Raw genomic sequence first — 13986 nt, 5'->3', positions numbered from 1 at the left:
ACAGCCGGCTGCTGCTCCCAGCCCAGCCTGTCCGCCAGCCCTCCGCCCATCAACCTGCTTCAGGGAGACCACTCAGATGACAGGGACAGTGGGCCTTGGGGGAGGGGACCCCGCCACACTCATCTCAATGGGGGCATGATATTCTACAGGAACTTGGCACGACGCTGGGGGTTCCACACTATCACTCTCCCTCTAGCCTCCCACCCAGCAGGGGAGAAGAGCTGGGCTCCTAATGGAATCATGGGGCCCAAATCCACGCAGATGTGCAATTCGGATTCCCTGGGGGAGGGGACAGCTGCCAAGCAAGTTGCCAAAGCCTTTAGAAATCCCAGCCTGACTCTGGCTTTCAGGAATTGGCTGGAAAGTCATGGGCCTCACTTCTTCTAGATTTCTCCTTTTCTATCCCATGTCTCCCTGGTCGGCTCACACACAAACTGGCCCATTCTTCAGGGCTGGCCAAAGAACAGTTGGCCGAAGCCCCAGACAGCACTTGACCCAGACTGCGAGATCACCACTCACACCCAAATGGTGCCTTTTTCCAGAATGCCACGGGGCAGCATCCACCGGACCGGGAAAGGGATGGCGGGCGGACGACAGAGAAGAGAGGCGCGAACATCCACAAAACAAGACCCAGTCTCTGCAGACCTGGGCATCCTGGCAGCAAACCCGTCAATCTGGAGATGAAGCACCCCGGACCACTGCACAGAGCTCAACACCATTCCCAGGAAAGCCCTGGACAATGTTCCTCCATATCGGGACTGTTAGCGAGGTCAGATACACACATAGTAGCTAAGATTTTGGCTCACTTATATGACTCTGTGCAGATGAGGGCCTAAAAATAAGACCAAGAAAGGCAGGGACCCCAGCCGGGCTCAGGGAATCTGCCTCAAAGAGATGCTTCTTTAGTGTCCAGACACGACAAAACCTCTCTGGGGCAAAGAAGTCACCTCTGAGGGAAAGCCCAAGAAGACGTGGTGTGGCCAGGCCATACGATGGAATATGATTCAGCCATAAAAAAGAAACAAAGCACTGACACCTGCTTCGACGTGGATGAACCCTAACACATCAGGCAAAGTGAAAGGAGCCAACCACACAAGGACATGATGTAGGATTCCATTTCTATGAAACGTCCAAAACAGGCAAATCTGTAGAGACAGAAAACATGCTGTTGGTGGCCACAGGCTGGGGCGGTGAGTAGGGAGGGAGCCGTGCGCCGAGGAGAATGGAAGGTGACTGCTAATGAGTGGGGGGTTTCTTTCTGGAGTGATGAAAATATCCTTGAATTAGAGGTGATAGCTGCACAACATCGTGAATCCGCTAAACATCAGTGACTGTGCACCATAACTGGTGAATGTGATGGTATGTGGATTGTATCTCAATAGAGAAAAGAAATGAATATTTGAACAACTGTCAGAGAGAAGAAGAAGGAATGGGTTCTCTTGGCCCCAGTTTCCCACCCTCAGACCTGTCTCCAATGCCTTGGGCCTCTCGGCCGAATTCCACATGGGAAAGAGGGTGCATGCAAGCAGCCATTGGCCTCCAGAGGAAACTCATGGAGCAGAGCAGAGGGCGCACGTCAGGTATCTAAGCCTCGGCCCCTGGTCCTGGTGGGTGGGGGTGGGGGATCCCCTATGTCTGAGAAACTGTTACTGCCAAGAGGAAAATGGAACCCCCAACACCCTGCAAGCAAACAGAGGCAGAGCTCAGAGACCATAGCTGTATCACATTTAGGGTCCGTGGGAAGAGGAGACACATGTCCAAGAGCTGACCTTTCCAAGGCCCCAGCTGCATCCCACACCACAGCAGGTGCAACCTTCCCGAGGCTCCCGCATCCCTGTCTACACGTGAGAAGAGGAAGCAGGCTTCCTGATATCTCACGGTGCTTTCTCAACAGATACTTCCTCTTTGAGAAGGGGGTTTTGGCTACCACCGGCCCAGAGATGAACCGAAATTCCAGAGGTTCTGGGTAGGGCTCCTGCAGACAGCCCCCCGCAAGGACCAAGGCCCCCCGCTTGAGGCAGGGAGCAGCAGGGAGGGAGGGACCACAAAGGACTTCGGAAGACTTGTCCCACACACCCAGAGCGCCAGGCAGGGCTCTGGGGCCGGGCAATCCCACGAGGAGAGAAGGAAGCCACCTTACCCGTGTTCTGTCCTCGATCTCATAGATGCGCAGCTGCATGGGCACGTTAAAGCTGTGCAGGATGTTTCCGCCGAATACCAGAGAGTCTACAGGGGTGTAGACTGCGTGGATCCAACCTGGGGTAGGGAGGGCACAGAAAGGGTCAGCCACTGGCTCCTGGACCGCTGGGGAGGGTTGCCCTATGGAAGCGTGCAGAAGGTCACAGGAGACCCAGGGGAGCACCCAGGGCCAGGATCACGGGGATGCTCAGGCTGCTGACGCAGAAAGCCAGGTTTCTGGCTGGCTGAGTGGACTCGCACACACGGACGGCCCCAGTGGACGTCTACAGGCAGTGACTCCCGGTCGGCTCAAGACGGGTGGTTGGCAGCTTGAGGGCCTTGCCGAAGCTTCCCCATGTTGACCCGGCCACAGCAGCCAACAGACGCAGGCCCTGCGCCCCTCCCAGGGAGCTGGACACCCCTCATTCTAGGCTGCTCATAGGTCCCTGAGCCTCTGCCTCAGCATCCCAGCAACCACTCACCTTGGGGGGAGTGACAAAGGATTGTTTGGGGCCACAAGGCAGGAATGACACCCAAGAACTACAGAACCCAGACGCTTTTCTGCCTGAGGCCACCTCCTGCCATTAAAATCCCCCATGGCCCGTTCCAAGGTGCTCATCTTGTCCACACAACACCTGTACCCCACATCAGTTCTGCTTCTGCTCTGCCCTACAGCTGCAGATGAGTCTCTCTCCTGCTGACGGCAGCCCTTTAACAGCCTGGGACATGGCTTCTTCATTCCCCTGAGCTCCCAAGCAAGCCTGGCCTAATAATCCTGGGGATAGAACTAAAGGCTGCCTCTGTGCATTGGTCTAAGGGCTTTACAGAACTTACCTCACTTAATGCTCACAAAACCCTTAGAAGATATATATATACTACAGTCATTCCCAATTTACAGAAGAGAAGACTGAGGCACAGAGAAGTCACCTATAAGGATTGGAACCCAAGGAGTCAGCCTCACTTGGTCCCTGAAGGCCAGACAAAACAAGCCACACAATTCCCTCCCCAAGTCACTAACACACGTTTCAAGTGCTCAACAGACCCACATGCACCTCCAGCCTACCGGAACAGCACGAGCCTAGGGGACAGGCAGTATTATACTCCACTCCCGTTTACAGATGCTGAAACCCAGGCTAAGAGAAGGTAAGTCGCTTGCTGAATGAAGTCACAGCTGGCAAGAGACAGCGCCTCCGTTTTTAACTGCGATGCTGCACCATCGCTCTGTCACAGGCTTAGCACCAGGCCTGCAGGCCCCAGGAGATGGGGACGGCAAAAAGAGACACGCAGAGAGAAACAAGAGACACAGAGGTGAGACAAGGACAGATGGAGGCAGAGAGACTCACAGTGAAAGACGGGATCGGCAGACGGGAAAGAGGAAGGAAAGGGCAGCCCAAGCCCCGAGATTCCCAAACCCAGGTGCCCACATCTCCTCTGACCCCTCTTCTCTAACCTGTATGCATAATCTGTCTGCTCAGAGGAAAATTACAGAGCCCTCCCCCACCACGCACCCAAAACACGCCAGCCCTGAGTCACAGGCAGCCACAGGTGCCCACGGCTGCCAGGAGCAATGGTGCCACCTGGGAAGAGAGCCGGGAGGCCACTGCTGTCATCTATAGGACACTCGGGGCGCGGGTCCTCCCTGCTGGGCAGAGGGTGGGATGAGCAGGCAGTCCCCCGGGGAGAGCAGGGAAAACCGACAGCCAAGAGCATGGGAAGGAAGGCTCTGTGGAACCCGGTTCTGCTGTGAGCGCCCCACGTCTCCAGCTCTGCTGAGCAGGTGCACCCTTATGGAGTCACTGGGCACCTTCCCACCTCCGTACAGGGCAAGTCCAGCTGCCACCTTTAAAGCCTCAGTTTCCACATCTGCTTCAGCCTCTCCACCTCAGAGGTGTACCAGCTGACTTTCTCAGCTTACGTTTTCGAATTTTTGCCAAGCAGCACTACGCAGTCTATTATTGCTCCCATGACCACTATCCATGTTATGTAAGCAACACTGCCTAAGACTGGGACCCAGGGCCGCCAGGGCCAGGTAGTGCACACGGTGGGGAGAAGCCTGAACGGGGCAAAGATGCCCAGGTCCCGTTCCTATGCTATTCACACGGACGGCCCCAATGGACGTCTACAGGCAGTGACTCCTGGTCAGCTCAAGACGGGTGGTTGGCAGCTTGAGGGCCTTGCCGAAGTTTCCCCGTGTTGTTGCGGGCTCTACAGAAAGCCCAAGTCCCAGGACCTGGGCTGGAAACTGTCCCATGGCCGACTCACCATGCGATGGGGGGCACTCGACCACCCCCTCTCCTGGCCTCCACCTGCCCGCATGAGACGAGGGAGATCATTGCCTCCCTTGCGGGGAATCTGGTGAGCAAGAACTCAGTCCACGAAAGCAACTGCCACTGATATTCGTGGAGGTCTCATCCACCTCGAGGGCTTTGCAAAGAGCGATGCTCATGTAAATCTGCATTTATCAGCCCTGGACTCTCCCTTCTGTCCTATCTGGTGGAAATGTAGACACACCTGATGTACACCCTGTGATGCTGCTATGTGAGCAAAGAGAGGTTCTGTTTCAAGTGGAATGGCAGGGACTCTATCCCCCCAGGCACTTCATGGGGTTCTGGAAGCTTCTACCCACTCTTGTCCCCAAGCCAGGGCCTCACAGGTGGGTCAGGCAGTCTCAAATGGATTAGTAACTGCCTCCTCCAGCCTTCCTCAAATCTATTCCATGACTTCCATACTACCCTCAGAAAGAACCATGGAATAATAGCGTTCATAGGCCCCATCCACCCCCACCCTCCCAATGGCATCTCCTTGGCTGCTCCCCAGGAAGCACGAGAGCGCAGGTGTCCCAAGCTGGTGACTGGGCTGCGGAGGCTGGCATCTGTCTCTTGCTTCCAGGCCAGAGTCACCAACAACATGAAGGCAATAACAGACTATTCAGGCCAAGCGACAAGGAACAGATCAATCATGGAAGGAAAGCAGGAGACCCACAAAACCTACTGACAGGTGTCCTCTGGGACCTGAGGGACAGGGCACATGGAGTCTTGCCCACAAGCCAAATACTCAGGATTCAGAAACCAAAGCCCCCCCACCCCGCCCCTGCCCCACCTACACCCACACTTGTCTATCTTTGTGGCTGCTCTAGGAGTAAACCCAAAAAGCACAGAACTTGGGGGCACTTCACAGAAGGCCATGACCTGCTTCCTTAGCTAAGCTAGGCCAGGCCCCAGGCTGCCCACTGCCGCTGGCGGGATGAAGCAAGAATGGCCTTTCCCTTGGGGATGAGCACTGGGTGTTATATGGAAACCAACTTGACAATAAACTATAAAAAAAAAAAAAAAAAAAAAAAAGAATCTCCTTTCCTTTCCAGGACCCCATAGTTGATACGAGGGACCCAAACTGGCAGGTCACAAGCTGCAGCAGATTCAGGAGTGTGTTTAGTGTGACCCACATGTGTTACAGAAATGGGAAAATTTCTCAAGACAATCCAAATTATTTCCTTCTCTAGAAAAACAGGAAGATGGGCCCATAGGCTACTCTCATATGGCTTTAACTGGCCGGAGAGGAGTAACAGTTGTCTCATTTCCCTGAGCACAACCACCCTCTGTGTCACATCCAGCCTTCTTTACTTCCACCCTCTCTCCCTGTTCTGTACCCATTTTATAGGCGGGTCATCTGAGGCCCCAGCTACATTACTCTATTAAGTAGCTTCAGATTACTTTTTCTCAGACTGGCCCAAGTCTAAGAAACACCTATGGCTACCCGTGAATTTTGAGTCATGGGTGATTCTTACTACAAGGCAAAGATGGGAAATACTTTCAGGCCAGTACAAACCACTGACCCCAGGGCCCTTCCCAGGTCCCACCATCCTGGCTGGACATGGATTCAAGAGAATCCGTCTTATAGCTTCCTTACCACCTTCCACACCGCCAGTGGGCCCTTAAGAAAGTTTTAGGGGCTCCTGGGTGGCTCAGTTGGTTAAGCGTCCAACTTTGGCTCAGGTCATGATCTCATGGTTTGTAAGTTCAAGCCCCATGTCCGGCTCTTGAGAGCCTAGAGCCTGCTTGGATTCTGTGTGTGTGTGTGTGTGTGTGTGTGTCTCTCTCTCTCTGCCCCTCCCTTGTTCACGTGCTCTCTCTCTCAAAAATAAATAAACATTAAAAAAGAAAAAAAAAAAACAGAAAGTTTGTTAAACGAGCAAATAATTTTCCCAAAGTCATATGGCCGAGAAAGAAGGCCAGATCCTAAGTCTGCTGACTCCCAGGCTAAAGGCAAATCAGGTCAACTCTGAAACTACACACACTTGGGTTCTTGCCCTGCTCTGTTGTTTATTAACTGTGTGACCTTGGACCAGTTTGTTCCCCTCTCTGGGCCCCAGGAACCTTCTTTACTTAAAGAAAAGGCAGGGGGGAAATAAGCATGCTCTCTACATGCTTACAAAAAAGGTAAGTAAGATACGTAAAATGTTGTTGCTCAGTAACGCAAGTTATTACCATTAACTATAGTTCATTAAGCAGCCAGAGAAAGAGGCTGAGCCCATCGATGTGATCAGGGCATTGGCCACAGGTCCCCTACATGAAGGAAAAAGGTGTCACTGGGTCTCTGACTTCCTACTCCTTGGGAATGATTTCCACCTCAAGCTTTCTTTCCACCTAGTGATCAGGCTGAATATGGGTAAGTCGCCGGCCACTCCTGACCCTGACTGTGTGCCCTGGGGAGGCAACTGTACTCCCACTGCCTCTGTCTCATCAACAGGACAAACCCAGGCCCCTTTCGCCAGATCATCTCACTCAGCCACCTTCAGGTCTTCCTCTTCCAGGCAGCTTTCCTAGACCACCCAGGAATGAGGCCTGAGAACCACCCACTCCCACAGCTCAGCCAGTACCCAACCTCTTCACTCCAGACACAAGAAGAAAAGAGTGAAACCACATCTCATGAAGACTGTAACATTTAAAACCCTCCCACACCAGCAGCCTCCCATTAGCCTTGAGTTGAAGACTTGCTGAATGGCCCATGGGGAGACAGGAGGCCAGCATCAGGGAAGAGGTCACATGTCTAAGGTCACACTGTGGGGACAAAAACCCACGTCAGAGGTGAGAAATGCCAGAATTAGATTCTCTGCTCCCAATATAGAAAACCCACATGCAAGGGGCTGTGCTCCCCAAGGCTATCTCTCCAACTCTCCACCCAAAGCCACATTCCAAACACCCCAACTCTCAGATGTGTGTCTCCCCACAGCTCAAGGGGCGTGGGTGCTGGAAAGAATTCCCAGGTGCCCATCTACCTCAGTGACCGCAAAACTCTGGTCCTTCAATTTTCACTGGTTGGCAACAAAATGAAGAAAATGAAAATGGTATACATTTTCATAAACTCAAAACTATCAAATTTAAAATACTGTCCATTATTCTGAAATTTCATACTTCCAACTTTTTTAGCGTCAGAATCATCTCCCATTCATGAAAATCAGCAATAGTAGATGCCAGGTGTTTTGGGGTTTGTTTTTAAAAATTTTTTAAGTTTATGTATTTATTTTTGAAGGAGACAGAGACAGTGTGAGTGGGGAGGGTCAGAGAGAGAGAGGGGAGAGAGAAAATCCCAAGCAGGCTCCACACTGTCAGTTCAGAGCCCAATGCGGGGCTTGAACTCATGAAACCATGAGATCATAACCTGAGCTGAAACCGAGATTCAGATGCTTAACCGACTGAGCCACCCTGATGCCCCTGGGTTTGTTTTTATTTTAACACCCATCTTTAGCAAAACTACAAGTTTGTAACTATAAGCTCTCAACTTTTTTTCCCCCAATGGTCCCTGCAGAAATCAACGCTTGGGAACCACACGTACCCCCAGCCTCTGAGAAGGTGACAAATTCTAACTATCCCTTTTTTGTTTCCCAAACATCCTGATGTCTCACTCATAACCCTCAGGGCCAAGGAGTCCTTGCTGGTATCTAACTCAACATCTGCTAGCTGTAGTTCAAATCCTACTCTTGCCTTCAACAAACACACCTCTGCTGGGGCTCAGATGCTACTTCTCAAGACCTTTTCCAACTTGCTAAGTCCCCAAAATGCACACCCTGCCCATCCCAGACTGAGGGAACCCAATGAGCAACCTCCCAACTCTGGCCAAGGCCCTAAGGAAAGAAGGCCAGTCTTCCCAGGGAGGCTAGGAGGCTTGCTTTCAGGGAGGGCTGGGTACGAGGGACCTTGAGGGTTTCACAGGTTAGCCCTACCCACTCCCATTGTGGAGACTGTATAGTTGAGGCAGACAGGGGAAAAGACCAGCCCAAAGTTCCTTTGAGCACACCTTAGAAGGGTACCATCTCCTTCCCGATTCTCCATGCCACATAGGCCAGGTTATATACCATAAATACTGCCCACCAACTGCAACACATTCCTGTCCCAAACAGGGGTCCCTCCCCTCCCCCAAGTCTGAGGATGGACCTGGGGCCATGGTAACAAAGTCACTCCCTCTAAACCCTGACGTTTCCAAATCCCCAATTTCCCTAATAGTGAAATCTCTACCTTCGGCCCAACTTTCTAGAAGAGCCCAAGTGTGCAGGCCCTATCCCCTCAGTGGGAACTGCTACCGAAATGGGCCCCTCTTCGCGTGACACTAGCACTTGATGTCCAGACCCAAGGCCAGCTTCCAACCCAACTTTCTGAAACCTAAGTGTGACCAGCTTCTCCCTCCAATGGATCTTAGCTGCTTCAAAGGATATTCCAGAGGTTCAAGCCTCCACTCAGTGGCAAATTCCCTGCAGGCTTCTTGGCACAGCCATATATAGAGCCTCTACTTGTATATATCCAGTGGCAAGGAGCTCACTACCTAGCTGAGCTAGTCATTCCAACACCACTTGGTTGTACCTCTTCTTTCAGGAGACAATCTTTCAACCAGCCGACTGATGTTCCCATACACCTTTACTCTCCTGGGTAAAACCACCGAATTCCTCCTTCCAATTCACTCATCTGGGGGTGCCTGGGTGGCTCAGTCGGTTAAGCATCCAACTTTTGATCTTGGCTCAGGTCATGATCTCACAGTTTGTCAGTTCAAGCCCCACATCGGGCTCTGTGCTGACAGCTTGGAGTCTAGAGTCTGCTTCAGAATGTGTGTCTCCCTCTCTCTCTGCCCTTCCCCCACTTGTGTGCTCACTCGCACGCTCTCTCACAAAATAAATAAACTAAAAAAAAAAAAGACAAGTTCATCTCACCTGATATGGTATCCAGACTCCTATCTCTAGGTTAGCTAACCTCCTATATGTGACCTGACTCCCTTACTCTATACAGTGGACTGTCACCTCCCTCATCCTGGGTAAAATGTTTCCATTAATCAGCCAAAGACTGTACTCCCTGACCCGTAGGGCATCTGTCATATTCACTGGTGACTCAGCCTGTAACTGTCCAAAGCCCTCAGTCCATCACCAAAGAGCTGTAGACACGTAGGTCTTAGCTCACTCCAGTCTTCACTACCACCCTGGGAAGTCTCATTCCCATTTTACAGACAGGAACACCGAGGCACAGAGAGATTAAGCCACTTCCGTGAAGTCACAACCTGAACACAGTATAGCTGAAATTTAAACTAAGGCTGTGCAGTTTGACTCCGGGGCCAGCACTCTTAATTACTGCCCTCTATATACTTGTGCTGTTAATTTCTTTTTCTTTTTCCTTCTTAATTTTTCTTTTGAAGGCAGGGGAAGTCCAAGTGCAAGAGCCAGCATTGACCTCAACTACATTTCACCTGCTTGTGCAGGAAGGAGGCTGCCACACTGGGTCCTTCCCCAATGCCACACTGCCCTCTGCCCATTCCCCAGGCTTTCAGGCACCCCCATAAAACTCCCGGCCCTGAGGTCTGCCCTTCCCCAGAACCTGCCACAGACTGCACCCTCCATACTTTGCTTCCTTGGGAAAACAACACAATTCCTCCTTCCAGGGGGTGACCCTACCCCCTCCCCACAGTACCACTGTCATGCCCTCATACAGAAATTCCACAGGAAGTCCTGGGGAAGGCATCCACACTTCCCGGGAGGGAGGGCCCTGTGCTCTTTCCCAGGAGCAAATTCTAGCCCACAGGCAGAGAGACACAGGTTAATGTGAGAGCGGAAGGGGGCTGTTTTTCCCTACAGCCGAGGCCTGCTCCTCTCAGAGACGGCCAAATGCCACGAGGCCCACAGAATCCCGTCCCTTGGCCCCAAACCCTGGCTGAGGCCCCAGGGATGCAGGAGCCTTCTCCCAGTGCTGGGAGAGCCAGGCACCGAGGGAGAGCCCAGAGCCAGCCTTGGCCGGAACCTACCGGAAGGGATGAAAAACGTGTAGCCCTGTTTCAGCTCAATTCTCTGGCATCGCTCCACGCGGTCTCCCAGGAAGATGTCACTCTGTTTTCCTGACAGCACCCACTCCTCGTACAGTGCCAAATTGTGTAGGGTTGGAGGAATCAGCCAAAAGATCTTGGGAGGAAAAGGAGGCAATCAGCTGGAGATCTGGGCCAAAGTCCTGGATTTCTTCCAGGCTGGGCCACAACCCAAGGAGACAGCCCCACCTGCCTGGGAGTGGGGGGCGGGGGAGGGGGACAGGACAGGGCACACGCCCAGGACCTGGCCCTAAGGGTCTCTGGGGTGGCAGGGGAGTTATGCCACCATCCTGGACACCCTTGGCCTGCCTTTAGGGAATCTCCGTTCCCGGTAAAACACCAGGGTGGGTAGACTTCCTGGACTGAGAGGAACATTCTTTCTCCTAAGCCACAGGCTTGTTGAGGAGGTAAGGGAAGGAGAGGATGGGAATTTCCTAAGTCGTCTGATCAAATGGCCCAATAAATAAATAAACCCAGCTTGTGTTCACTCTGGAGAAGGAGGAAAAACATCTGGAACCAGGCAGGATGACTTCCTACCCAGAATTTCTTCTCACGTGTTTGGTTAAGACGAATGTACACACAGCCCCAGATGAGCAGGGCGCCACGCATACTCAAGGAGCACCCACACCCGTGCAGGGTGCACACAGGGGCGAACAGAGTGGGAGCCTCCCAAACGCACGCCCCACCTCCTCCCTCTGGGTGACGCCTGTCCCTCATGTAAAATGTCCATGGACGCAGGTGGTGCTGGCCACTAGACTTGTACGTTTAACGGTCTCGATGCTGGAGCTGAAAACTCCAACGGGGAAAAGGAATGCTGGCAATTCTCGGGAACCAAAGCTGGAGTTCTAATCTGGCCTAAGATGCTTAGAACACTGGGACTGGGTGGGCAGGTGTGAACAGGTGGCCAGATGTGGTACAGGAGACTTGACCTTGATCCTCCTCTCCAGGAGGAGACAGAGAGGGAGGAGGTGGCCCTGAAAGTAGTCACGGAGCAAGGGCTAGCTGGTCGTGGGGCAGGGAGCAGGCGAGAGCAGCGAGCCCCTCCAGGAAGAAGCAGTCAGGGACGTACAGAGGTTGAAGAAACAAAGCTCAACTCACCTTCCCACCCCGGAAAACATGGTACCAAACCGAAGTGCCTCCAAAGTCGATGTGGAAGTCAGTGAAACAACCTTTGACGCTCATCAGACAGTACCTGTGGCACAGAAGCAGGGAGCAGAGAAAACAATTCAGCTCCTGAATCCTAGGTGAGCCCGCAGCTTCAGGGATGCTTGACCTGCTGCCCTTTTACAAATGCTCACACTGGGGAATTTTTTTTTCTCTTCCTTTTGAACCCCGTTCTCATCGGAGTTCCCCATGGGGGAAGCCCCTGTGATCAGATGATGAATCTCAAGCACTGGCCACCTGCCCCCCAGGCTGGGGGAGGCATTTTTTTTTTTCAGGTTCCCAGGAGAGAGCTGGCAACCCACAGGCCACTTGGTTCCTTCCTCCCTGACAGCTTCTACTCTGGCCCCACCCCCACCCCCACTCTAGAGAGAGGCTTCCTTTCTGCTCCTTCCTGTACCTGCAGTTCTCCCAAGCTGCTGGTCCCCTTCGCAGCAGCTGGACCCCCTGGGATTCTATTGTAAACCACCTGCAGGGCTTGCCAATTACCAGTCCCCATTCATCTCCTCATTCATTCAACAATCGTTTATTGAGAGCCAACCCGTGGTCCGGCGCAGAGCTAGGCATGACACAGAGAAAGGCATAATAAGAATGCCCAAGACACCTGCCCTTCGGGACGGGACAGTCTTAATGGAGCACTGCACAGGAAAAGTTAAATGGCAAGACAAACTGCAGGAGACTGAGAAGTGAGCAATGCAGCTCAAAGGACAGGGTACCAGCCACGAAAAGATCACAGTGTATGATTTCACGTATATGGTACGGTCAGGATAGGCAAACCTACAGAGACAGAGTAGCTTTGTGGTGGCCAGGGCCTGGGGGTGAGGGTGGGAGGGGGCAGGGATGGAGAGTGACTGCTAATGGGTACAGGGTTTCATTTTGGGGTGACAAAAATGTCCCGAAATGGACTGTGAATGCACAACTCTGTAAACATACAGAACCACTGAATTGTACACTTTAAATGGATGAGTCGTACGTGAATTGTATCTCCATAGAGCTGCTAAAAAAAAGGGAAGAGATTAACAGAAGATGTTGGGGGTGGGTGGTGGACAGGCAGAGGGGAGAACCTGGGTCTCAGAGGCTTGGGTGGAAGAGGTGAATTGGGGAGGAGGAACCCGCCAGCAGCCCCCCTTCTCAGCTCTAGCAGCAGCCAGATAACCCACCCTTCCTTACAGGAACTCACCAGCCTCCTCCCTCCTCCCTTGACACGCTGCCCTCCTGGGGGTGGGCAGAGCTTAAGTGGGGGAGGAGGGCGGGGTTGCAGAGCAGGCTTCCAAGTCCAGGCCTGGAAGCCAGTGATGCCAGGGTCCCCCTCTTTGCCTCCCACCCCTTCCCATAAGAGCCACCGGCTGCACGGATGGGGCAGCCTCCCCACGGCTCATGCTCACGCACCTTGGCATCTCCACAGGCCCACACGCACATGCTTACCCCACTGACCTCTTTTTCCCGCTGCACTTTGCTTTTCCATGGTTTGGGGAAGAGGGGAGGAATGGTGCTGGGACAGGCAGGGAGGAGCCAGCAGCAAGCCCCAGTGGAGATAATAGGGGTAGGGGGGGCGTGGGGCTGAGCTGGTTAGGAGGCTGGTGGGCTCCAGTGCCCCCCTCCCTCTAGCTGCCTTTTGCACCTCACATTCAGGTGGACCCGGGGCTCAGCAGTATGCAGGCAGCGTGCCCCGCGTCCCTCCTCCGGATAGGCTGGAAGGAGCATTAACCATGTGTCTGCAGGAGGCTGACAAATCAGAAGGCCTTCCTGCACATCAGAGCCCCGCTGCCTAGCAACCCCATCGGAGGGGTGTAGTTGACAGCACAGGACGCAGCGCTGTCACGAAGACAGGCGCGGGCTGCGGGGCTGGCGCTGGGGTTGTTAAAGTCCCAGCTCCGCTCGGCCCCTCTCCCCTCCCGCCTCCACCCAGCATGCCCCTGCCAGGTCGCTACTCTGAAGACCCCAGTAATCCTCTTCTCTCCAAGGAAATGGGGGTGGGGAGTGGGGGTGAAGCCCTAACCCACCCCACCCCACACGGACACACCGGCCTCCCCTCCAAGCACCACTTCAAAATATTAGTCCTCATTTTCCTAAAACCACCTCTACGTCTGGCTTTCTTTTTTCTTTTCTTTTCTTAATCTAACCTTGGTTTCCACCCCCTCCAGGCCTCAGCGGAAAACAGCCTCGTGAAAACAATTTAAGTGTTTGTGGGGTGGAGCCAGGAGATGTGCTTCGTTCAGTCGGCAGCTGGATAGCAACCCAGGTGCCGGCAACCGAGAGGAGTGGAACGTGCTCCTGGGCACCAGGCCCCAGGCTGGCCTGGCCACACCGGCC

The 13986-nt window shown here is 53.3% G+C and overlaps 1 protein-coding gene across 5 annotated transcripts in view; it reads right to left on the bottom strand.

Annotated features, from left to right (window-relative positions):
- The window catches only part of KDM2B (lysine demethylase 2B), a 125933-nt gene that overhangs the window by 72444 nt on the left and 39503 nt on the right, over positions 1–13986 (bottom strand). For all 5 annotated transcript variants that reach the window (XM_077748054.1, XM_077748052.1, XM_077748051.1 and 2 more), the window contains exons 7-9: positions 11611–11704; positions 10456–10609; positions 2141–2256 (exon numbers count right to left, since the gene is read on the bottom strand). In XM_077748054.1, the coding sequence (XP_077604180.1) occupies positions 2141–2256; positions 10456–10609; positions 11611–11704 (364 nt within the window). The remainder of the gene's footprint in view (positions 1–2140; positions 2257–10455; positions 10610–11610; positions 11705–13986) is intronic.

The sequence above is a fragment of the Crocuta crocuta genome, unplaced genomic scaffold, assembly GCF_008692635.1.
Source record: "Crocuta crocuta isolate KB4526 unplaced genomic scaffold, BGI_CrCroc_1.0 scaffold29, whole genome shotgun sequence".
NCBI lineage: Eukaryota > Metazoa > Chordata > Mammalia > Carnivora > Hyaenidae > Crocuta > Crocuta crocuta.
Note: the sequence above shows the minus strand (reverse complement) of the source record. Positions and strands in the feature narration are given on the sequence as shown.